Source organism: Lasioglossum baleicum, chromosome 4, assembly GCF_051020765.1.
Source record: "Lasioglossum baleicum chromosome 4, iyLasBale1, whole genome shotgun sequence".
In the NCBI taxonomy this organism is placed as follows: domain Eukaryota; kingdom Metazoa; phylum Arthropoda; class Insecta; order Hymenoptera; family Halictidae; genus Lasioglossum; species Lasioglossum baleicum.
Window position 1 is genome coordinate 19,290,709 of NC_134932.1, and position 17,089 is coordinate 19,307,797.

At 44.5% G+C, this 17,089-nt stretch overlaps 1 protein-coding gene across 2 annotated transcripts in view; it reads right to left on the reverse strand.

Moving 5' to 3' along the window:
* Window positions 1-17,089, reverse strand: part of Knockout (Stork-head domain-containing protein knockout) — a 146,065-nt gene that overhangs the window by 65,484 nt on the left and 63,492 nt on the right. For both annotated transcript variants that reach the window (XM_076421948.1, XM_076421947.1), the window contains exon 2: window positions 15,650-15,904. In XM_076421948.1, the coding sequence (XP_076278063.1) occupies window positions 15,650-15,850 (201 nt within the window). In that variant the 5' untranslated portion in view covers window positions 15,851-15,904. The remainder of the gene's footprint in view (window positions 1-15,649; window positions 15,905-17,089) is intronic.

Consider the following 17,089-nt stretch of genomic DNA (forward strand, 5'->3'; position numbering starts at 1 on the left):
ATTCGCTCCCGAACGAGGCGGCGCGGCGCGACGGAACGTTCACGGGCAAATTGTATCTCTCCGGTCGAACTAGAGCATCGAGCTCTCTCGGTTTTGTGCCTGTGCACTCGACCAGCGAAGAAATTCCCTTCCCCGCGTGCATCTCGAATCGGGACGATCACTGGACCACGGAGCACGAGCGAATTTTCAAATGCCGTCGGACGTTGACAAACGAATGAACTGCCTTTACGTGGACGGAATATTTCCGGTTTCCGCGGAGATTATGCGGACAACGATTCGCCCGCCTCCTTGGCAAGCCGAACCTTCGGAAACTAGAATTTCCCGGTTATCAAAATGACTGTTTACTACCATACACCGCTCGAAGTTTCTATAAAGTCGCCGTGCGTTTTGAGAATTTTCTTATAATCGAGTCGTTTAATGCAGAAGTGGTGCCAATATTTTTGTCTGTTTTGCTGAACACCGCATCTTGCCAGAGGAAAGTTTGTTACAATTAATTATCAGGATTTACGGCGTAACGACAAAACTTCGAAGGGAACGGTTGCTCCAAATCGCACGGCAGCGTTCCGCAGAAAGAAGGGGCGACCAGAAAGGGGCAGCAACCGCGTAAATTCATCAGGAGGCAAAAAAAGTGCCTGGAAACGGCGCATAAAGCCAGCAGGGATCATTGTAAACAGTACGTAAAGTCGATCGGCGTTCTTCGCGGCAGCCATTACTTACGATAACACCGGCCCCGAAAGCAACAGGAGCAAAAGGAAAACAGGGAGACGTAGAAACACTGGATCGTTCGAAATGGCTAAATGGTCGAAAGGCAGGCGAGGCACAGGGCGGCAGAAAGAGAAAGAGAGAGGGGAGAAAGAGCTTGGAATAGCGTTGCTAATCGGCTCGCTGTTCTCGGAGCACGTTACGTTCATATTGCTATATCCTTGCCGGCAATGAACTTGCGGCAATTCACTGTGCAGGGTATACGGTCGTTGGCTGCCCACTAATTATTATGCAATATGCTAGCCGTGCTCTCGCGAGCATGCTTATCCTTTTAGAGTCTCGGCTACGAGGCCGTAGAAACGTTCGGCGACGAGCCGAACAAATGAACACGCCGCGACGCGACGGGGAACGTCCCGTCGCCTGCCATTCGCGAATTATCTTCTCGTCGTCGTCCTCGAGGACTTTCCTCGGCGATTGACGGCCCTCGGACGTCCACGGAATGACGCAAAGGCTGCGGTCGACGAGGATAATAGGAAATCGTGAATAATCGATTCGACCGCGGATAACGCGGCATTCTTGCGCGCCTGGTCTCCCTAACGACGGAAACTTCGCTCGATCACCCGAACGACAAGAAAGCGACGGAATCGTCCACGACCGTACAGTAGAAAGTGTTCAGGCTTATTAGTTCGATCACTGAATCAGAAAGTCGACGCGTGTCCAACGCGATTTGCGCCTAGATCGCTGAAAATCGTTGGACGCTAATTCGTTTGTGTCTAGGTTTGGTTTGCGCACGTTTTTCAACGGTGAAGGTTAGCCTGGCATACCTAGCTTCTTTCGTCGCAGTAGTTCTTGTGGAATGTTGTACGGTCGAACTGAAGTCTGAAAATGCGACACTCGTTCGCGAAGATTAGCCTTGCAGACCTATGCAGCTTCAACATTTTTCTGGTGAATCTAAAGCAAAAACAAGCAGACCCTTGTTGTGTACTTCATTTCTTAATCACATCTGAATTTTTCCGGGCTTTATTTTAGCAACAATATTGTTATCTGACAGATCTATTTTTTACAACGTGAACCAAGTTTAGCTATGGATCATAGACTTCCAAAAATTACATATATGAATAATGAGTATTGTCAAAAACGCTTGGACACGGACCCGCCTGTTTGCTTTAGATTCACCAGGAAAAGTTTCATTAAAACCTACGACCCCACCACTGTGACCTCTCCTTGTTAGAATGAAACAATATGAGGTAAACGTCCGATACATCATCGGAACAAAGAGCTATGAGAAGAAGTAATAACGGAGAGAAGAAAGAGCTAACAACACGAGAACAGGGTTATTAAGATCAACGTGGAAGCATGCCGGTTCCCGATCCCGTCCGACCAAGGACAGCCATTTCTCCTTTAAAAAAGGAAACTCGAACGAAAATTAATCCATTTGTCGGCGCATTGTCGTCTGATAGTCTTCTAGATCTGACCGTCGTGAATTTTAATCAGTAGCCCCCCCGTCAGTGTCTGTGTGGGCACGCGGCTGGCGAACATAAATCACGATAACATAATTTATATGCTAATACCGCGCGAATGCGGGGCGCGTTCGCGCGAACGCAATGCAGGGCGGGGGATCTAACAGGGTGTAACTACGTGCCTGGTTACCGGGCATAGGCGTACACTTTTCTATTTTGCCCAGTCGAAAAATCTTGTCTCCGAAGCATTTACCGACTCATTCTTTTACTTACAGGACACGGTCAAATTTCCTTCGGTGCACCGAAATATGAATTCCTGAGTTTCAAAATTGCATTCGACTTGAATTCGCTGGTAGCAAATTATTCCACTCTGACAATTGAAACTTCTTTAATGTAGATGTGTTTACATTAAAAAATGTTATTTAATATTTTGCCGTTTATTTGATGAAAAAATGCTCGTACAAAAGGTCACACGATTCTGTATTGTTCAAAAAGATTTGGCACACAATTCAGTATCAATTTAACGAACTGATTTTATTAGTGAGATAACACGAGAGATCGAAGTCCGCAGGAAATTGAAACATCCGACTGTTCAGCAAGTGCCACAGCAAGTTCGATTCCCTCGACGGGAATCTCGAAACAGAAAAAAAGAGCGAGGAGTGGTTAAGTTACCAGGCGTGATAGCATAAACTGCAACCCGAAGAAGGACGCCAATGGTGTTCTCGGCCACGTCGTTCTATGTCATCGTAAAGTTGAAACTAGGGGGGCTGGATACCACGAGGGGCAGCAAATGCTATTCTGAAGGGATTGGGTGGCCAGGGAATCGAGGGAGAGGGAGGGGGTCGGGGGTAGGTAGAGGCCGGTCGATTTTTTCGCAATTAAATTGGCGAACAAATAAAGGAGGACGCGTCTTCGCGGTGAATGGGCATAAACGTGAATAAACGAGTCTTCTCTGCCTCTCGCGTGCATGCTCGATGAAATTCGCGTGCGCTCGCAATGCAGGACCGTTGATTTACAGAGTCGACGACGGTTACGGAACAGCCAGGAAGAATCTCCTTTAATATCCACGGCGTTTCGAGCGTTCTGGATCACTCCAAGAGCAGAACCGGAGGGGAACCGGGCAGTGCAGATCGTTTGATAAAGAGAATACGTTCGCGTACGACCATAGGCGCACAATCCTAAACGGGCAGTCCGATTTACACAAAAATTCGCGAATCTTCAAGAATTAAACTAGTCTTTATGGAAATCAATATTTTCGTAGATAATTTTTTAACAACTAGGGTGAGCAGAAATGTAATTTTGTCGATCAGAAAATTTTTTATGACGAAAGCAAAGTGAAAACCTTATTAAGGGGATATTCAACTCCGCATAAGTCCGCAATTTATAACTGAAGGGGTTGAACGAATCTTTTCGAAACTGTAGTGCTATGTTACCATGCTATTGAAATAGCACTATCTTTTTTAGCCCAAAAAATTTTTGGAGAGTATTTTCGAAGGCTTATTGTGTCAGTGTACGAAAAGAAACATCGATTTTTTCCACCCACTACTTTCGACCACGCTTCAGGGCGACACACCGATTGCTCAACTGTTCCCGGCGACCACTTCTCTCTCTTTCTCACTCTTTCCTGCTGATGCTCTTTTTCTCCTAATTAATATCTGATTATACGAAGCCACCCGTCCGATCTGTTCGTTCTCCTACTCGTTTTTCCTCGGCCGTGTAACGGTCGGATCGGAGATCGGGATGTTACGCCAGTGCACGCGCGGAGCCTCGTCGAGCATTCTAGAGCAGAAATTACGAGCATGAGCGGCGCATTAAGAAGCACACTCGGAACGGCGCGAGGTGATTAATGCGCTCGGAAATTGGATGTTTGACGAGGAGATTTGCTGCCAATTACCGGCTGCTTTTTTATTCCGCCGATGATCGAGCGCTGATCGAGGATTGCCCGGGCGCTTCTTTCCTTTTCGGAGCTACTTTACTCGGAGGGACTTTTCGGGGCGAGAAGTTACGAGTTTTCTCGAGCGAAACTGCAGTATATACCTATTCCAGTCGACTTCCTGTTGCCGGTGAGATTGCGGCATCGGGTACTTGTAAAACTTGATTTCTGAAGCTGGCAATGAGTTTTCATTCAAATGAACCGTGGAGGCTGAGTCGTGCGGGCTCGTGTTAGCAGTCGACTGCGGTTGACCAATAGTTCGCTCACGGATTTCGTTTCTCTACACGGTGCATGTGGGTGGCGCTAAAGCCTGGAGATTTATCTAGTCGACTCTGTATGCAACTGTTTTGGGTCACCATTTTTGGAGACAACGGCATGCGTGTCTCCAGAGCGGGTAATTCGTTTGCATTGAAAAGGTTCCGAAACTAACTGTTCAAAACTGTTATGTAGATCTATTCTGACGGAAACAGTCGTAAAGAATCGAACTAATGTTACAACTGTTACGAATGATATCGGTTTCCATTTCAGTTCTGTTATTTTGCTTCGTCAAAGAACATGTACAAAGACTGCTCGATGAGATCGAAATATGCAGTTCATTAGCAAGCTATTTTTCAAAGAGATCACAGTGTTTTCCAAATCACCGACATTATTCCGATTCTCCATAACTGTTTTCAATCCCTGGTTCGTAGATTCATCGGAACTTATGCTGCTGCAGGACCATCGATCCATAAATTCAAATGCTCGAACATTTCTGGGTCAAACATCTCGATCATAAAGTGATGCGAGCGTCTTTGCACCATCCGTCAACCTTTTTACACTTATTAACTGAATTTCTGAAAGTTGGAGAACTCTAGAAACTACTCGGCACGTCCACTCTACGAAACCGGTTTGAGTTTCTTTACGATATTATAATTTTATTGTCAATTTCAATACATTACGGTGACGCCACGGACGTTTGTACCGTTTTCTAGACTTTCGAAAACTGAAGTAACGGAGAATTTTATTTTCTGAAGAAATATATCGGCAACGAACTTATTTGTATAATGTTATATATCATAGAAAACTTTAAGCAACTTTCTTCTTTCATGCGCTGAAACCGATTCTGCGAATAATTGGTACTATCAAAAATAGTATTGCGAAAACTGGGTTGCATGGTACATGTGCTCAGAAGAATTTGTTTTCTTATATTTGTGTGCTGAATCCATCGCTAATGATATGTCCATATATTATAAGACCCTCTGTGGATACAGAGATTGCCCTAGATCTTTGAAAACGTTCTCGGAAAGGAAGAAAATGTAAAGTTCAACGATTCTTAACCTTTTAGTGCACGTTCTTAAAAACCAGCGAAACAGTTGACAGGTTAAGTTGTTGGACGAAGATTTTCTCGACGGTATCATCCTCGTGGAAGTATCATGTTCGAGGTGCCCGACAAGCATGACCGATAGAAAATGTTTGTAATCAAATATCGGCACGGCAGTTCTGTTCGAAAGAAGTGAATGTAACAAACTGGTATCCTTGGTTACGCTGCGGTTATGGGCGGAGAAGGCCGGGCACAAAGCATGGTGTTTTTGCGGCGCGGAGTTCGTGGCAGAAATCGCCATGCGGATGGAAAGTGTCCGCTCGATTGCTGCACCGGGCATCTTCAAGGTAACGCGATCAACGTATCGTAATAACAGTCATTTAAGGAACAGAATCGGCCGGTGAGCAAGGCAAACAATGTTTGCGCCGCGCAAGGACGTATCCGGGAAGCGAATTAGCTCCTAATTAGGAATCACGCGCCGGTACCCAACGGGCTGTCCGTTTTATGGTAACCGGGATACGCTCGGGACGTCGTCGCCGTCGTTATGTAAATGTTGGTAACAACTGTCGAGGATTTTATGCGCCGTCAGGAACCAAATCGTCGCCAATGTACATGTCTGCGTCCACCGGCCGTTCGCCGGTCGGCTCGCAGTTGTCTCCGAGGTAACACGACGAAGCGTAATAACGGTAACTCGGAGGGGAACGTCTTGCAATTTGCATTTCTTTGGGGCCCGAAGCTCAGGAAGTGTCGCATATGCGCTTATTATCGCCGTCGCCTAGAATCGCTGCGCTCGATGCACGCGACGTGACTTTTTCGAATCGAGTGTACGCTGTTTAACTGTAGTCTCGCTGGCTACATTGATTTGTAACAGGTTCGGTAATTATGCGGAATGAGATTCACCGCGCCGATTTCAATGAAATATGCTGCGACGGTCGACGTCCCGGCCAGGTTTGCTTCCGTGTGTTGCTGTGCTTTATTCTTCTCATAGACCAAACTACATAAATGCCTTTTGTGCGAATGTTGAATGTACTTTGGTCTTTCGATCCGGATAGTATTTTCATCTCCTATAGAATCAGAACGTGAATCATGAAGTCGAGAAGTTATTTTCAGCTTCTCTTCCCGGCGAATATTGTGCAAGAAGCAGTACGCGACGATAGACGAGTTTAGAGACAGCGGAGATGATAGAAGAACATACTGTTCGACCTTGCTTACAAATTGCATTCAATCTTATGATGTAAACACCTGTACGCACTTAACATCGTATAAGGTGTTTGCATAGGTCATCCTGTATGCAAATGAGTGCCTGCAATGGTCTCGTCTTTGGTCTTCCTGTTCCACATCATTAATAATTATTTTCTTTATGGCATCGTAGACCGTAAAGATAGAGACGCCTAGCGGCTGAACAAGTCGCAGACTCGGTTGTAAAAACGAGATTAAAGCGGACATAATATTTCTTCCATTAATCACTTCATAAAATCATGTGCATGTAACGGTTCGATAAATTTTAATGAACTGTTTATTTTATTTGCAGCTTGATATAGCTTTTAACTACTTTTAACTACTGTATCGGTGTAACAGACACCATTGAGTGTCCATCTAAAACCCATCCTGCGAGTCATACCTTATCAGTTGTAACAACACCGATCAATACGAAACTAATTACTCTTAGGCTTAGCTGCAACTATTTTCAACACTACATACTTAGGTTGTTTCTACGTGCGACTTAGCGAATACTAAACCTGACTGATGTGTGCAGGATTGGAAAAAGAAAAATGAGAAAATTGTAACACGACCTTGATATGACCTTGAATTTAAACACGTTATTACATCCGCACAATTTTGTATTTCTCCTACTTGTTATTGTTATAAACGTATAAACGTTGCACGTGGTTCCCCAAGTCATGGTGTCACAAAGGCTTCAGAGTTTCAAGCCCGCAAAGAAAATTATGGCGGAAACGCGTATACCACTAAGCCATTCTCGCGACAAATGCTTAGGGATGTAGAATACTCGGAGCCGAACAATTTCAGCGGTAAACGCGGAGCCGCACTCGAAAAAATTCTCGGTAGACAATACATATAACTTGTTCGGTCAATTTCCGCGCGATATTTCTGCGCGAGGACAAAGCGTGTGCAAAGCAGCTAGATACATATGCTCTATTGTATTCACCGGCGCGGCTCGGCGGCTCGGAGCATTGTTGCTCGGAGACTGACAGGCATACCGGTCCCTCGGAGGTTATGGGGTTCACAGCGTATCAGCCTGAACGGATCCTAAACCGCCGCCGGCTAGTCCTTCCCTCGGTAATCCACCGTAAGCGACCGAAGGAGTTCCTTCGCCTTGAAGAGGGCGTCCCCTTATCTTTATGCATATTTCACGGTGTTTCGCGTCGAGCGAATGCTCGCGCGGAAACGAGGAACTCGGCCGCGTGTACGCCGCATCTTTACGACTCCGTGGACCTTCCTGGAGAGATGCAGCCAGCATCAGTGCACCGGCGTGCCAGTGCAGCGCAGCGCAGCACACGTGCACACGCGAGTGCAACCGCGAGGAACGCGTCGTCGTCCGGTCCCCCCGGCTTTGAACACCGGCGACGTCATATACACACGCGTCCCGACCGGCAATACCTTGCTGCACCGGTTCCCGGGAATACTATTTCCGCGATCGACCAGGAACCAGGGGACTCTGCTGCGGCCTAACGAGCTCCATTCTCCGGGAAATTATCGGCTTATCGAGATCCTCCTCTGGTTCCATTTTGATTGTTTGCGACCGCTTTTGTGAAACCCGAACACCAACGACGTGCACGGACAGTGCTAATAGTTCGTAAATCGACATATCATAAAATTGGCTGAGAGTGGTCCATGTGCAAAACGGTTTCGCTTTGCCTTGCAGAATCGCAGCCTAAAATATTTACTTCAGTTGCTCGAGCAGCCCGTATTCTTTTTCCTCTCCTTTTCCTGCAGATAATATGTCTGTTAATCTGATTAAGAAAGATAATACACGGGTAGCCGGTGGGTCGGATCAACGCACCATAAACGTCAGACTAATTAGAGTCGCGGTAGAGGCCGCTGTAGCTACAGCCGGCGTTATCGTTTCGCAATGCACGAGGCCGCTTTATTTATTGCCGCGGTTAATTGTTGTTCGCCACAATTGACTCGGTGATACCATCGACATCGAGCGATCTAGCCGCGCGCACGCGGCGACGCACACCTTTGAAACTCGTTCTCGGCTTCTCTCCGGTAAAACAACAGCCGTTTCTCTCCTTGGAATATTATCGACGATACTCCAGACGCGTTTAGATAAACATCGCCCCGAATTAATTACGCGTTCCCCTCGGCGACTCCCGGAATCGCTCACTTTGCCGAACTTAGGAACGATAATAATTAGCGGCGGGCGCGATCGCTCGGCCGGGATTAGGCACGGATTAGTTCCGTTTCGCATCGGAACGAATTCACCCGGCCGGCGGAATTAAAAAGGAGAGCGTATTATAATTAGCAATATCTGTGAAACGGTCTAATATGAAATTAAACCTGTTCCGCGGAGTGAAAGCGCGACACACGAGCGCGACGGCACGGTCTGCGATAGATTTTACTGAAACGCGACGAGTGCCGGCGAACTGGTTTAAAGGCATTGAAAACGCTAAAATATGAGGCTGTACATTTTTTCTTCTCCGCCTATTCAATTTATTACGTACAATAATCAAGTCTAATGAACATTGGTTTTTGTAAAGATCAATTTAATTTCAGAAAGATACGCTCTAGCCGCGGATAGTGAACGACCTTCTGTTCTCGGACAAACGAAGCTTTATTGCCTATAGAAAACCTCGTTGTAGGTAAGTGGACTGCGAGTTTTATGTACTTATTGTGCACTCGATTGTCCAACGCTCACTGTTATTCGAAATTTAATGACATATTTAGACTCGGTCCATAAATTGCATTTTAATAAATTCCAGCTCTGTAATTTTACTCGTAAAAAAATCCACACTTGACCGAAAAATTCGCAATCTGGTTGCCTGCGAATGTTAACACGTTCGCTACCATAGACGTCCTTAGTCGCTTAGTAAGAGTCCCGTTATGTGCTCGGAATTTCTCTGTCAAGAACATGGTCGGTAGCGATTGTGTTTAAACACTTATCGAACGTAACACGACTCTATAAAATTACTACTCAATATTTAGGTTCCGATGACAATAAAAATTGCATACACTGAATCAAAACAAATGTATAGGATAGAAAGAGTTCTTCAACTTTGTAAATCTCATAAAGATCATTCAATCTACAAATCCAAAAGCAGCTACGAAGATATAAGCGCTGACAGACGCGCAGTTAGGTGCTCCATCTTGCAGATACAATCTACTTAATGCATGCCAGACAATTAACTACATTGCAAACATTGTCTTCTTCTTGTGTAAACACTCGACTTATATTATTGAAACATCAAACTAGTCATGTTAGTGGCAACGTATTACAAGAGAAAATACCGGGCTCGGCGACATAAAGCAAAGATCACAATCTAGGTATAGTTTGTATAAGGGGTGAACGGTTCGGTCGGGGTCGCCGTAATCAAGATGACTTTTCGCGATCGATACCGTGGCAAAGTTTATCTCGAGTCTTGCGAAGACATCTCTTCGTCTCCCGACGGTTTCCAAACCTGTGACCTTTCGAACGGCAAAAATTCGATTCCTGCAATAAATTCGAACAGGCAGATTTAAGCCGAGGAAGAGAGCGTACGGGAACGAAACAAATTGTGTTTCGAGCGGTTGCATAAAGATGCGCCGAACAATGCGCTCCCGTCCGATTATGAACACGTTGAATTTCAGCGCATAAACAAGAAACGGGCTCGCTCCATTCCGCCGCGGGAGTGAAATCTCGGATCGTTTTATTGCGGATATTATGCCAGGAGCACACATATTTGCAATACATTTTCCGCTTCAACGTGAAACACGATCTTGAAACGGGGATCAGTACGACGAGCGCAGTGTGCATCGTTTGGAAGCACCGCGGAATCGTATTACCCCGTGCACCGGCGAGTCTTATGCGGAAATGGATTGTAAATAGAGATAAGATCATCGATTAATATAAATATTACAGTCGTACCAGCGGGATGGTATCCGCTTCGAACCGGAGATTTAAATATTCAGAAATTGCAGTCAACATAAGCTATTTCTTAGTTCTATCGCATTTCCATTTTCTGACCCGAGCAAACTATTTTGTAGACAAGAATTTTTAATTTTTTCTCAACCTCTCTTGTCTCAAATTTGCGGTTCAATCATCGGCGGAATGATCGTTGGAAACTCGCTTGAACGCCATATCCAGCGATTCAGTAGGAAAATTGATCGAATCATTTTTACTGCGACGAACTGTTCGAAGATTGGACGTCACAGAATTGATGGGACTGGTAATGGCGCTTTCCAGTGACACGAATATTTCGCACCAATCCAGTAATTTTTCGCCAGGCATTTCACTTGATTTAATCAAATACTTTCTACGATCTGCACTAGAAATCGTGTAAATTTATGAATCGACCAGTAATATCTACGCGAAGCCGTGCTTCGAACGACTTCGCTCGCGGAAAAAGAAAAGGCGCGACGTCGAGCTCGTGCACAACTTAATTACGCCGCTAGTATTCGTTATCGATCTATGCAAATTCACCGATATCTCTAATCCCGCACTTCCGGTGGGGAAATGCGAGCGACCGAGCGATAACCGCCCAGATCCTTGAACCAAACCGCTATTGTCTATGCGTGTTATGATAACATTTGTTAACCGTTGTTTTCAGTTAACCTGCACTGGGAAAGGAAATGCTCGAATCCCGAAATCGATCAAATCTCGCATTGAGACGTATTTAGTCAGTCAGAAAAGTCCGATAGACTTTGTTCAGAAGTGGTCTAAACAACTTTAATTTTTTCAGGAATTTAGAAAAATACCGAAATTTCAAGTACAGTAAATATTCGATGGACGCAAGTGCCTCGGGGAGGTTCGTTTGCATAGTTCGTAGAGAGACACCATTTTTTTGTGCTTCAAAGATCGACCCGAACGTAGAAAAGGACAGCGCGTGTAAAGAGAGGCCGCGCGCGGCCGAAGCGCAGCAAAAAATAGCGTTCCGATGAGACCGCATCGTGCAATAAAAGAAACTTGTTTGTTTTTACGATTGGATTAGTAGTGGCTCACACCGATATATTTACCTGTCCCGGGATCAGATTGCGCGAAATGTTTACACTGTGTGCTCGGCGACCGAGGCAGCTCGAGCTTCGCGGCCCTTACGGCATTACCCCGCAGTGGAGGGGATATTTTTTTTGCATGCAACGTGTAACACCTTCTTGCGTCCATAGAATATTTACTGTATGCATATAAATGACATAAATCTATAAGAGAAGTAATAGAAACCACAGGAAATTACATTACTGATTAAAAACGCCACGGTTCATAAAAACGAGCGAAGCACTATTTAACCTAAAAGCACGAGGTGAATTAATGAATGGGTACTTGCGTTTATGACTCTAATTACAGCCATAACAGACAGCGAGAACACCCGAAGCGATAGAAATCCTATAAATAGCATGAAAATGTTTCGCAAATTCCCCGCCGCAAAAAGAAATGGAAAACTGGAGAACGGTTTTACGATCCAGTGTTTTCGAAATGTCTGGTATGTTTTAATGAAACTGGCTAATAAAAAGCGCATTCGTTAAGCCAGTTTTACGAGCTCCATGGTGTCCGTTGTGTTCATAGATTACGTTACGCGTGTCGATAGGTGTGCCAGTTATGTTGGATCCTACATGAAAGTAACATTTTCTATTCGAGTCATTGTTGCTCCCTCGAACCAGCCTCGGAACTCATTAGACGCGCCGCGTATGTACACTGCAATTACGCAAGAGTACGGCACAGCCTATTATGCATGCGAGATGCGCTTCAGATCACATTCCACGGTGTGCGTCGCATATGAAATCAGCCATTGAACCGTGGACAGAAAGAACGCCGGTTCCGACAAAGTTCTAGCCACTTAAAGCTCCGACGTGTGCACTGTACTAATAGATCGCCGGTAATTGGACGGTAAATTCGCGTTTCGTGAAATTCCGCGATAGAGTATCCTTGACCGAGTAGCCTTTGGAGAGACCGTGTTCTTTGGGCAATTGCGACAGCTGGTCCTTGGCGGTTGCTGTACCTTCGAAAACTTTTTCGGCAATTACACCGTGACCGTTGCTTGAATATCAATTCTATATTCGGCGTCCGGTCGGGATCTAACGGAATCTTTACGCTTTTGGCCTTGAAGGCCTTCAGAACTCAGGCTAGAATCACGAACTGTAGAATTATAATGAAACACAATTCATTTTTAAAGCTTGCAATCTACTATCATCGGACGACAACTGTAAAATCAGTTTGCTGGGCGCAAAATCCTCTGTTAAAAAAGCCATCATTAATTTTTGGAAGACCCAGAGCTCTTAACGATTAAGAGCACCCAAACTGTAATACTGTAATAATACACTGTAAAAAATACACTGTAAGTAAATAATAAAGGAACAATCTATTTGTTCGTGCAATTCCAAACAGAGAGTTTCACTGCCGACTAGTCGAGGCTCGTAATTTTTTTTCGTTTTATATTCGCCGTTCAAGACTTTTCATGGAAGCTATCCTAGCCGTTCCTCTTCGTCGGAAAATGGCTCCGTCGGTTTCGGTCAAAAGGCGAAAACCAGCATTCCGACTTTCACCCTCTAAAGAAGTTCCCAACCCCTGGAATCCTTTAAAGCCCGTGGAGTTTCTTCGAAGTATTTCGCCAACCCTAAATTCCAGCGGGATCAATACATACAAAGAGTTCCCCGACCGGCTGAGAGATTTTCATCCGAGCAGGTGTTAAAGCGAGGTCATAGAACAGGTTGAAAAAGTGGCGGGCTATCATGCTCGGTTGCGAAAGAACGCTATTGTAGGCGATTCAGCTGGCCCTTTTCCGCGCAAGCTACCGTTACCGACTCTTTTCCGAAGTCCGTGACGCGTACTCCGGTTAACTTTCCCCCTTCGGGGTGCTCCACCCCTAACGAGAGCTCATTGAAAGTGAAGGGCACTCTCCCATAGAAAGGCACGTTCCAATTTCATTTCCCTTGGTGACGCGAGCTTTGACTACCCCGCATTGATCATTTAGGAAAACGACGAGAGACGTTCGGGTAATTAACTTCTTCAAGGACGAACCCTTCATGAATGGGCGGAGATCGTTTTCAATACTGGTGGATTTATATCAACATTTTAGTTACTCTTTTATGGAACGTTTGCCAAAAATTCAATGAAATTATTTTTAAAACATATGGCATATACCAATAAATAAAAATAAAGAAAGTTACATTGATATCTTACACCGTTATGTTTTTATTTAAATCTAAACAATTTCAATTTATATTGAACTTCCATTATTGGAGATTCCATAATTTGGAACTCCTTTATCCAACACACAATATTATTGTAAATCATTAATTAAACCTACCGAGCCTCAAAAGTACCTGGTAAATACGTGTTCCCTTATATAAACGACAAGATTGATTTTGTTTAGACTTCGGGCGGCTCCTATTCTAATACTTGCTCAACTAAAAATATCTATGCAATCGTTTTTATTATTTCAATAATTGTAAAACCTAAATAATCTGGAACAGGTCATTTTTGACCGGTAATGGTATGATTAATGTTAAATAAAATTTGCTTACCAATGAGTAGAAGTAGAGAATATGTAGATTGAAATGAAGTCCGCGATACAAATAGAAATACGTTCCCGGGTCTCGAAATGACAGGTTTGAAGCCTTCACCCCGGATTACACAGCGAGCCACGTAATCTCAATTGCCGATGGGTTAATCACATTTCTCGAGAAAGGCGTTTTTCACTTATTACACGAGGGCAGGGGTAATATTGAATAGAATTCCTGGAAACGGCGACAGGAACGGCGAAGCAGAAACGTGTCCCTTCGTCCACCGGTCGCCCGCTCGTTTTTACAACTCAGCGTTTCCGAAGTAAGATTGGCGTTGATTGGATGCACCGTTACGCCGGAATGAGACAATATGAATTACGAGCAATTTCGCGAGGCCACCTTGTCCGAGGGATAGGACGAAGTAACAAGTTAAGTGGCGGATGTTCCGCAGTCGCGCCATCTCTTCGACGTGTCGTGAGATTTCTTTTCTTCTCCGGCTTTTAATTTCGCGAGAGACGCCAGGTGACGCATTGTTGAGTTCAGAAATGCCTCATAAGTGGGAAAGCCGAACTTACCGCCTCAGTGTCACGTTCTTAACATCGAAATTTCAATCCTCACCGAAAAGTTGACTGGCTTTTCTCAAGTGTTCGAACTTTTCTAATATACGTGTGTTGTAGTATTGTAATACAAGTTAGGGCTGAGCTTTCACTCAAGGGTAGTAATGACGTACAAAATCATCAACAGTGATTTATCACAGTGATCGCGGGATCACGATCACGGTCGTGGTTAACTTCATTCACGTTGTGATTTCCTAATCTATTTAGGGTGAATTTGCTCATTGTCACCCTAATTCGTCATCTCGATTGAATTAGTTCTTTTTTTAAATACATCAATTAGTTTACATAAAAATATCTGCATAATGATGTGAATTTAAAATTACGTTACGTTTTCAGTACATAACGTAGATTTACTTCATTTAATGACAAAAATAAAATTATTCAACCGTCTTTTCCGTGCCTTATTTTAGTATTTAAAAAAATTAATTCTTTCTATCGATTTCTCGAGAAAATGCAACTGATAGTTTGAGAAACGTGTTACAAATCTAATGAACTTGATAAAAATGCGATGTAACTCGCAATTTTGTACAGCTTATGTCTCTGTGACTTGCGCGAAGAACATTTATGCTCTCTCCGCCAATCGGAAGCGATCATGAAAATTACGAATAACTGTGAAAAAACACCATGAGTTCATGTCCTCCGTACTCAGGGGGCCAAAATTTTCAACTTTTCTGAATGTAATATACAATTCGACGAAAAAAATGATACAACTTTAAAATTTAGTGCGCGGAATCCAAGTTTTAGTGTCCGGAGTGCGGAGTTCACTCGTTTAAAAGTTGTACACAAGTAAAGCAGCTCAATTTCAAGCACGTTTGACAGGCTAGAACGCTGACATATTGGTTTCCAGACATACATAGAAGCGGGTATGATGTGACCGGATCTACATACATATTAGGTCTGGGCTGGGTCTTGGATACCTCGCACTAGAATTTAAAGTTTTATCATTTTTTCTTCGAAAATAATGCAGTGCACGTTGACTCACCTGAAACAAATTGTAACCTTTATCGTACATCCACATCTCGTCGGCTGGATGCTCCTTGGGACTCTCCCGTTGTCCAGCGTTCAGAACCTGTGGAGGCGGGCCTCTAGTCAACTGAATCGCCAGGGACCTTTGTAGGAGCAAGAGGCATCGGGAGGGTCCCGAGCCCCCGGGGCCCGTTCCGTCTCCCAAGATCGAGGCCATTTTTTTCGGCCCGCTGCTAACGATTCCGACGACTCGGCGGTGGCATCACTGGTTCTGGAAAACAGGAAACGAACGTGTTGTAATATTTCTTGCCTCACCCCACTTTGCTCGCTTCTTTCTCCCGTTCGGTTTTTAGCGGCCCGATTTAGTCACCCGTATTCGACACGGTCCACTATCTTCGAGCATCGCACACGGTCTGGCTTAGGTCTGACTCTTATAGTCAATTTTTGACGTGATGGGTTTATTTCCGACTATTTCTGATTTCTTCGAAACTAAAACACACACGACTATTTTTGATCGACGTAAACAAAAACAAAAACAACTGAAGACTTCGATACTCAGTGCTAGATAAATCTTGTTCGTCAAAGCAAGTATCACAGTAATCAACATATTCTGTCAACAAACTCTGGGTTCCTGATTGCATTACAGTGGAAATTGAATTTTTTTATCGTTCACCTTCCTCATTTACCAGACTATAAAATTAAAATCCTAGGTATCATTTATAAAAACCGATGCTAAAAAGAGTTTCCTCTGTCAGCTTAACTGCACCTCAAGATTTATTAAATTTCTTGCATTCGTGTGTTTCATTCCAAGGTGCGAAAAAATCCGTGGTATAGTAGAAAACCTGCGTTATGACAAAGTCCGAAGAAACGTAGACGTCGGAGTGGCCCGAGGGAAAACTTTTTCCGAAAGAAACCCCGTTCCGCTGATGCAATCATGCTCCCCCGGCACATAATTCTCGGCAGGGAACGTGTTCCGCGTTCGCCACGCAGCCTTTTCTCGGGACATGTCTCTCTCGCCGCGTGGATTTTCGTGGATGAAATTCCTCGAGGCCGTTGATGACCAAGAGGGCGGGCGTAAATCAATTAGGCGGCCTGGCGCAGTAGTTGATACAATAAAGAGAGACGTGACGGCCGCCTTATGGCCCCACAGGAAATGAGGGACGATAAGGAGGGTGTATCGAACGTGTCTCGAAGACGACCGGCGTTTCCGCGTCGTCTTGGAAACTTTCTTCGAGATCGTACATCGATTCCTATGACGTTCGGATCTCTAAAGATCTGCGCGATTTTCTCCGCAGAAATGACGTCACCGCATTGTAATTACGGCGACCTTGTTTACAGTCGTATTAATCGAATCGTGTTTAACTCGATGGTTTAACGATCGATGAGTTTCCCGCAGAGACGAGGAAGAACTCCAGACATATCTAGGCCTTGCGTGCCGTTTCACAGCAAGGCTATA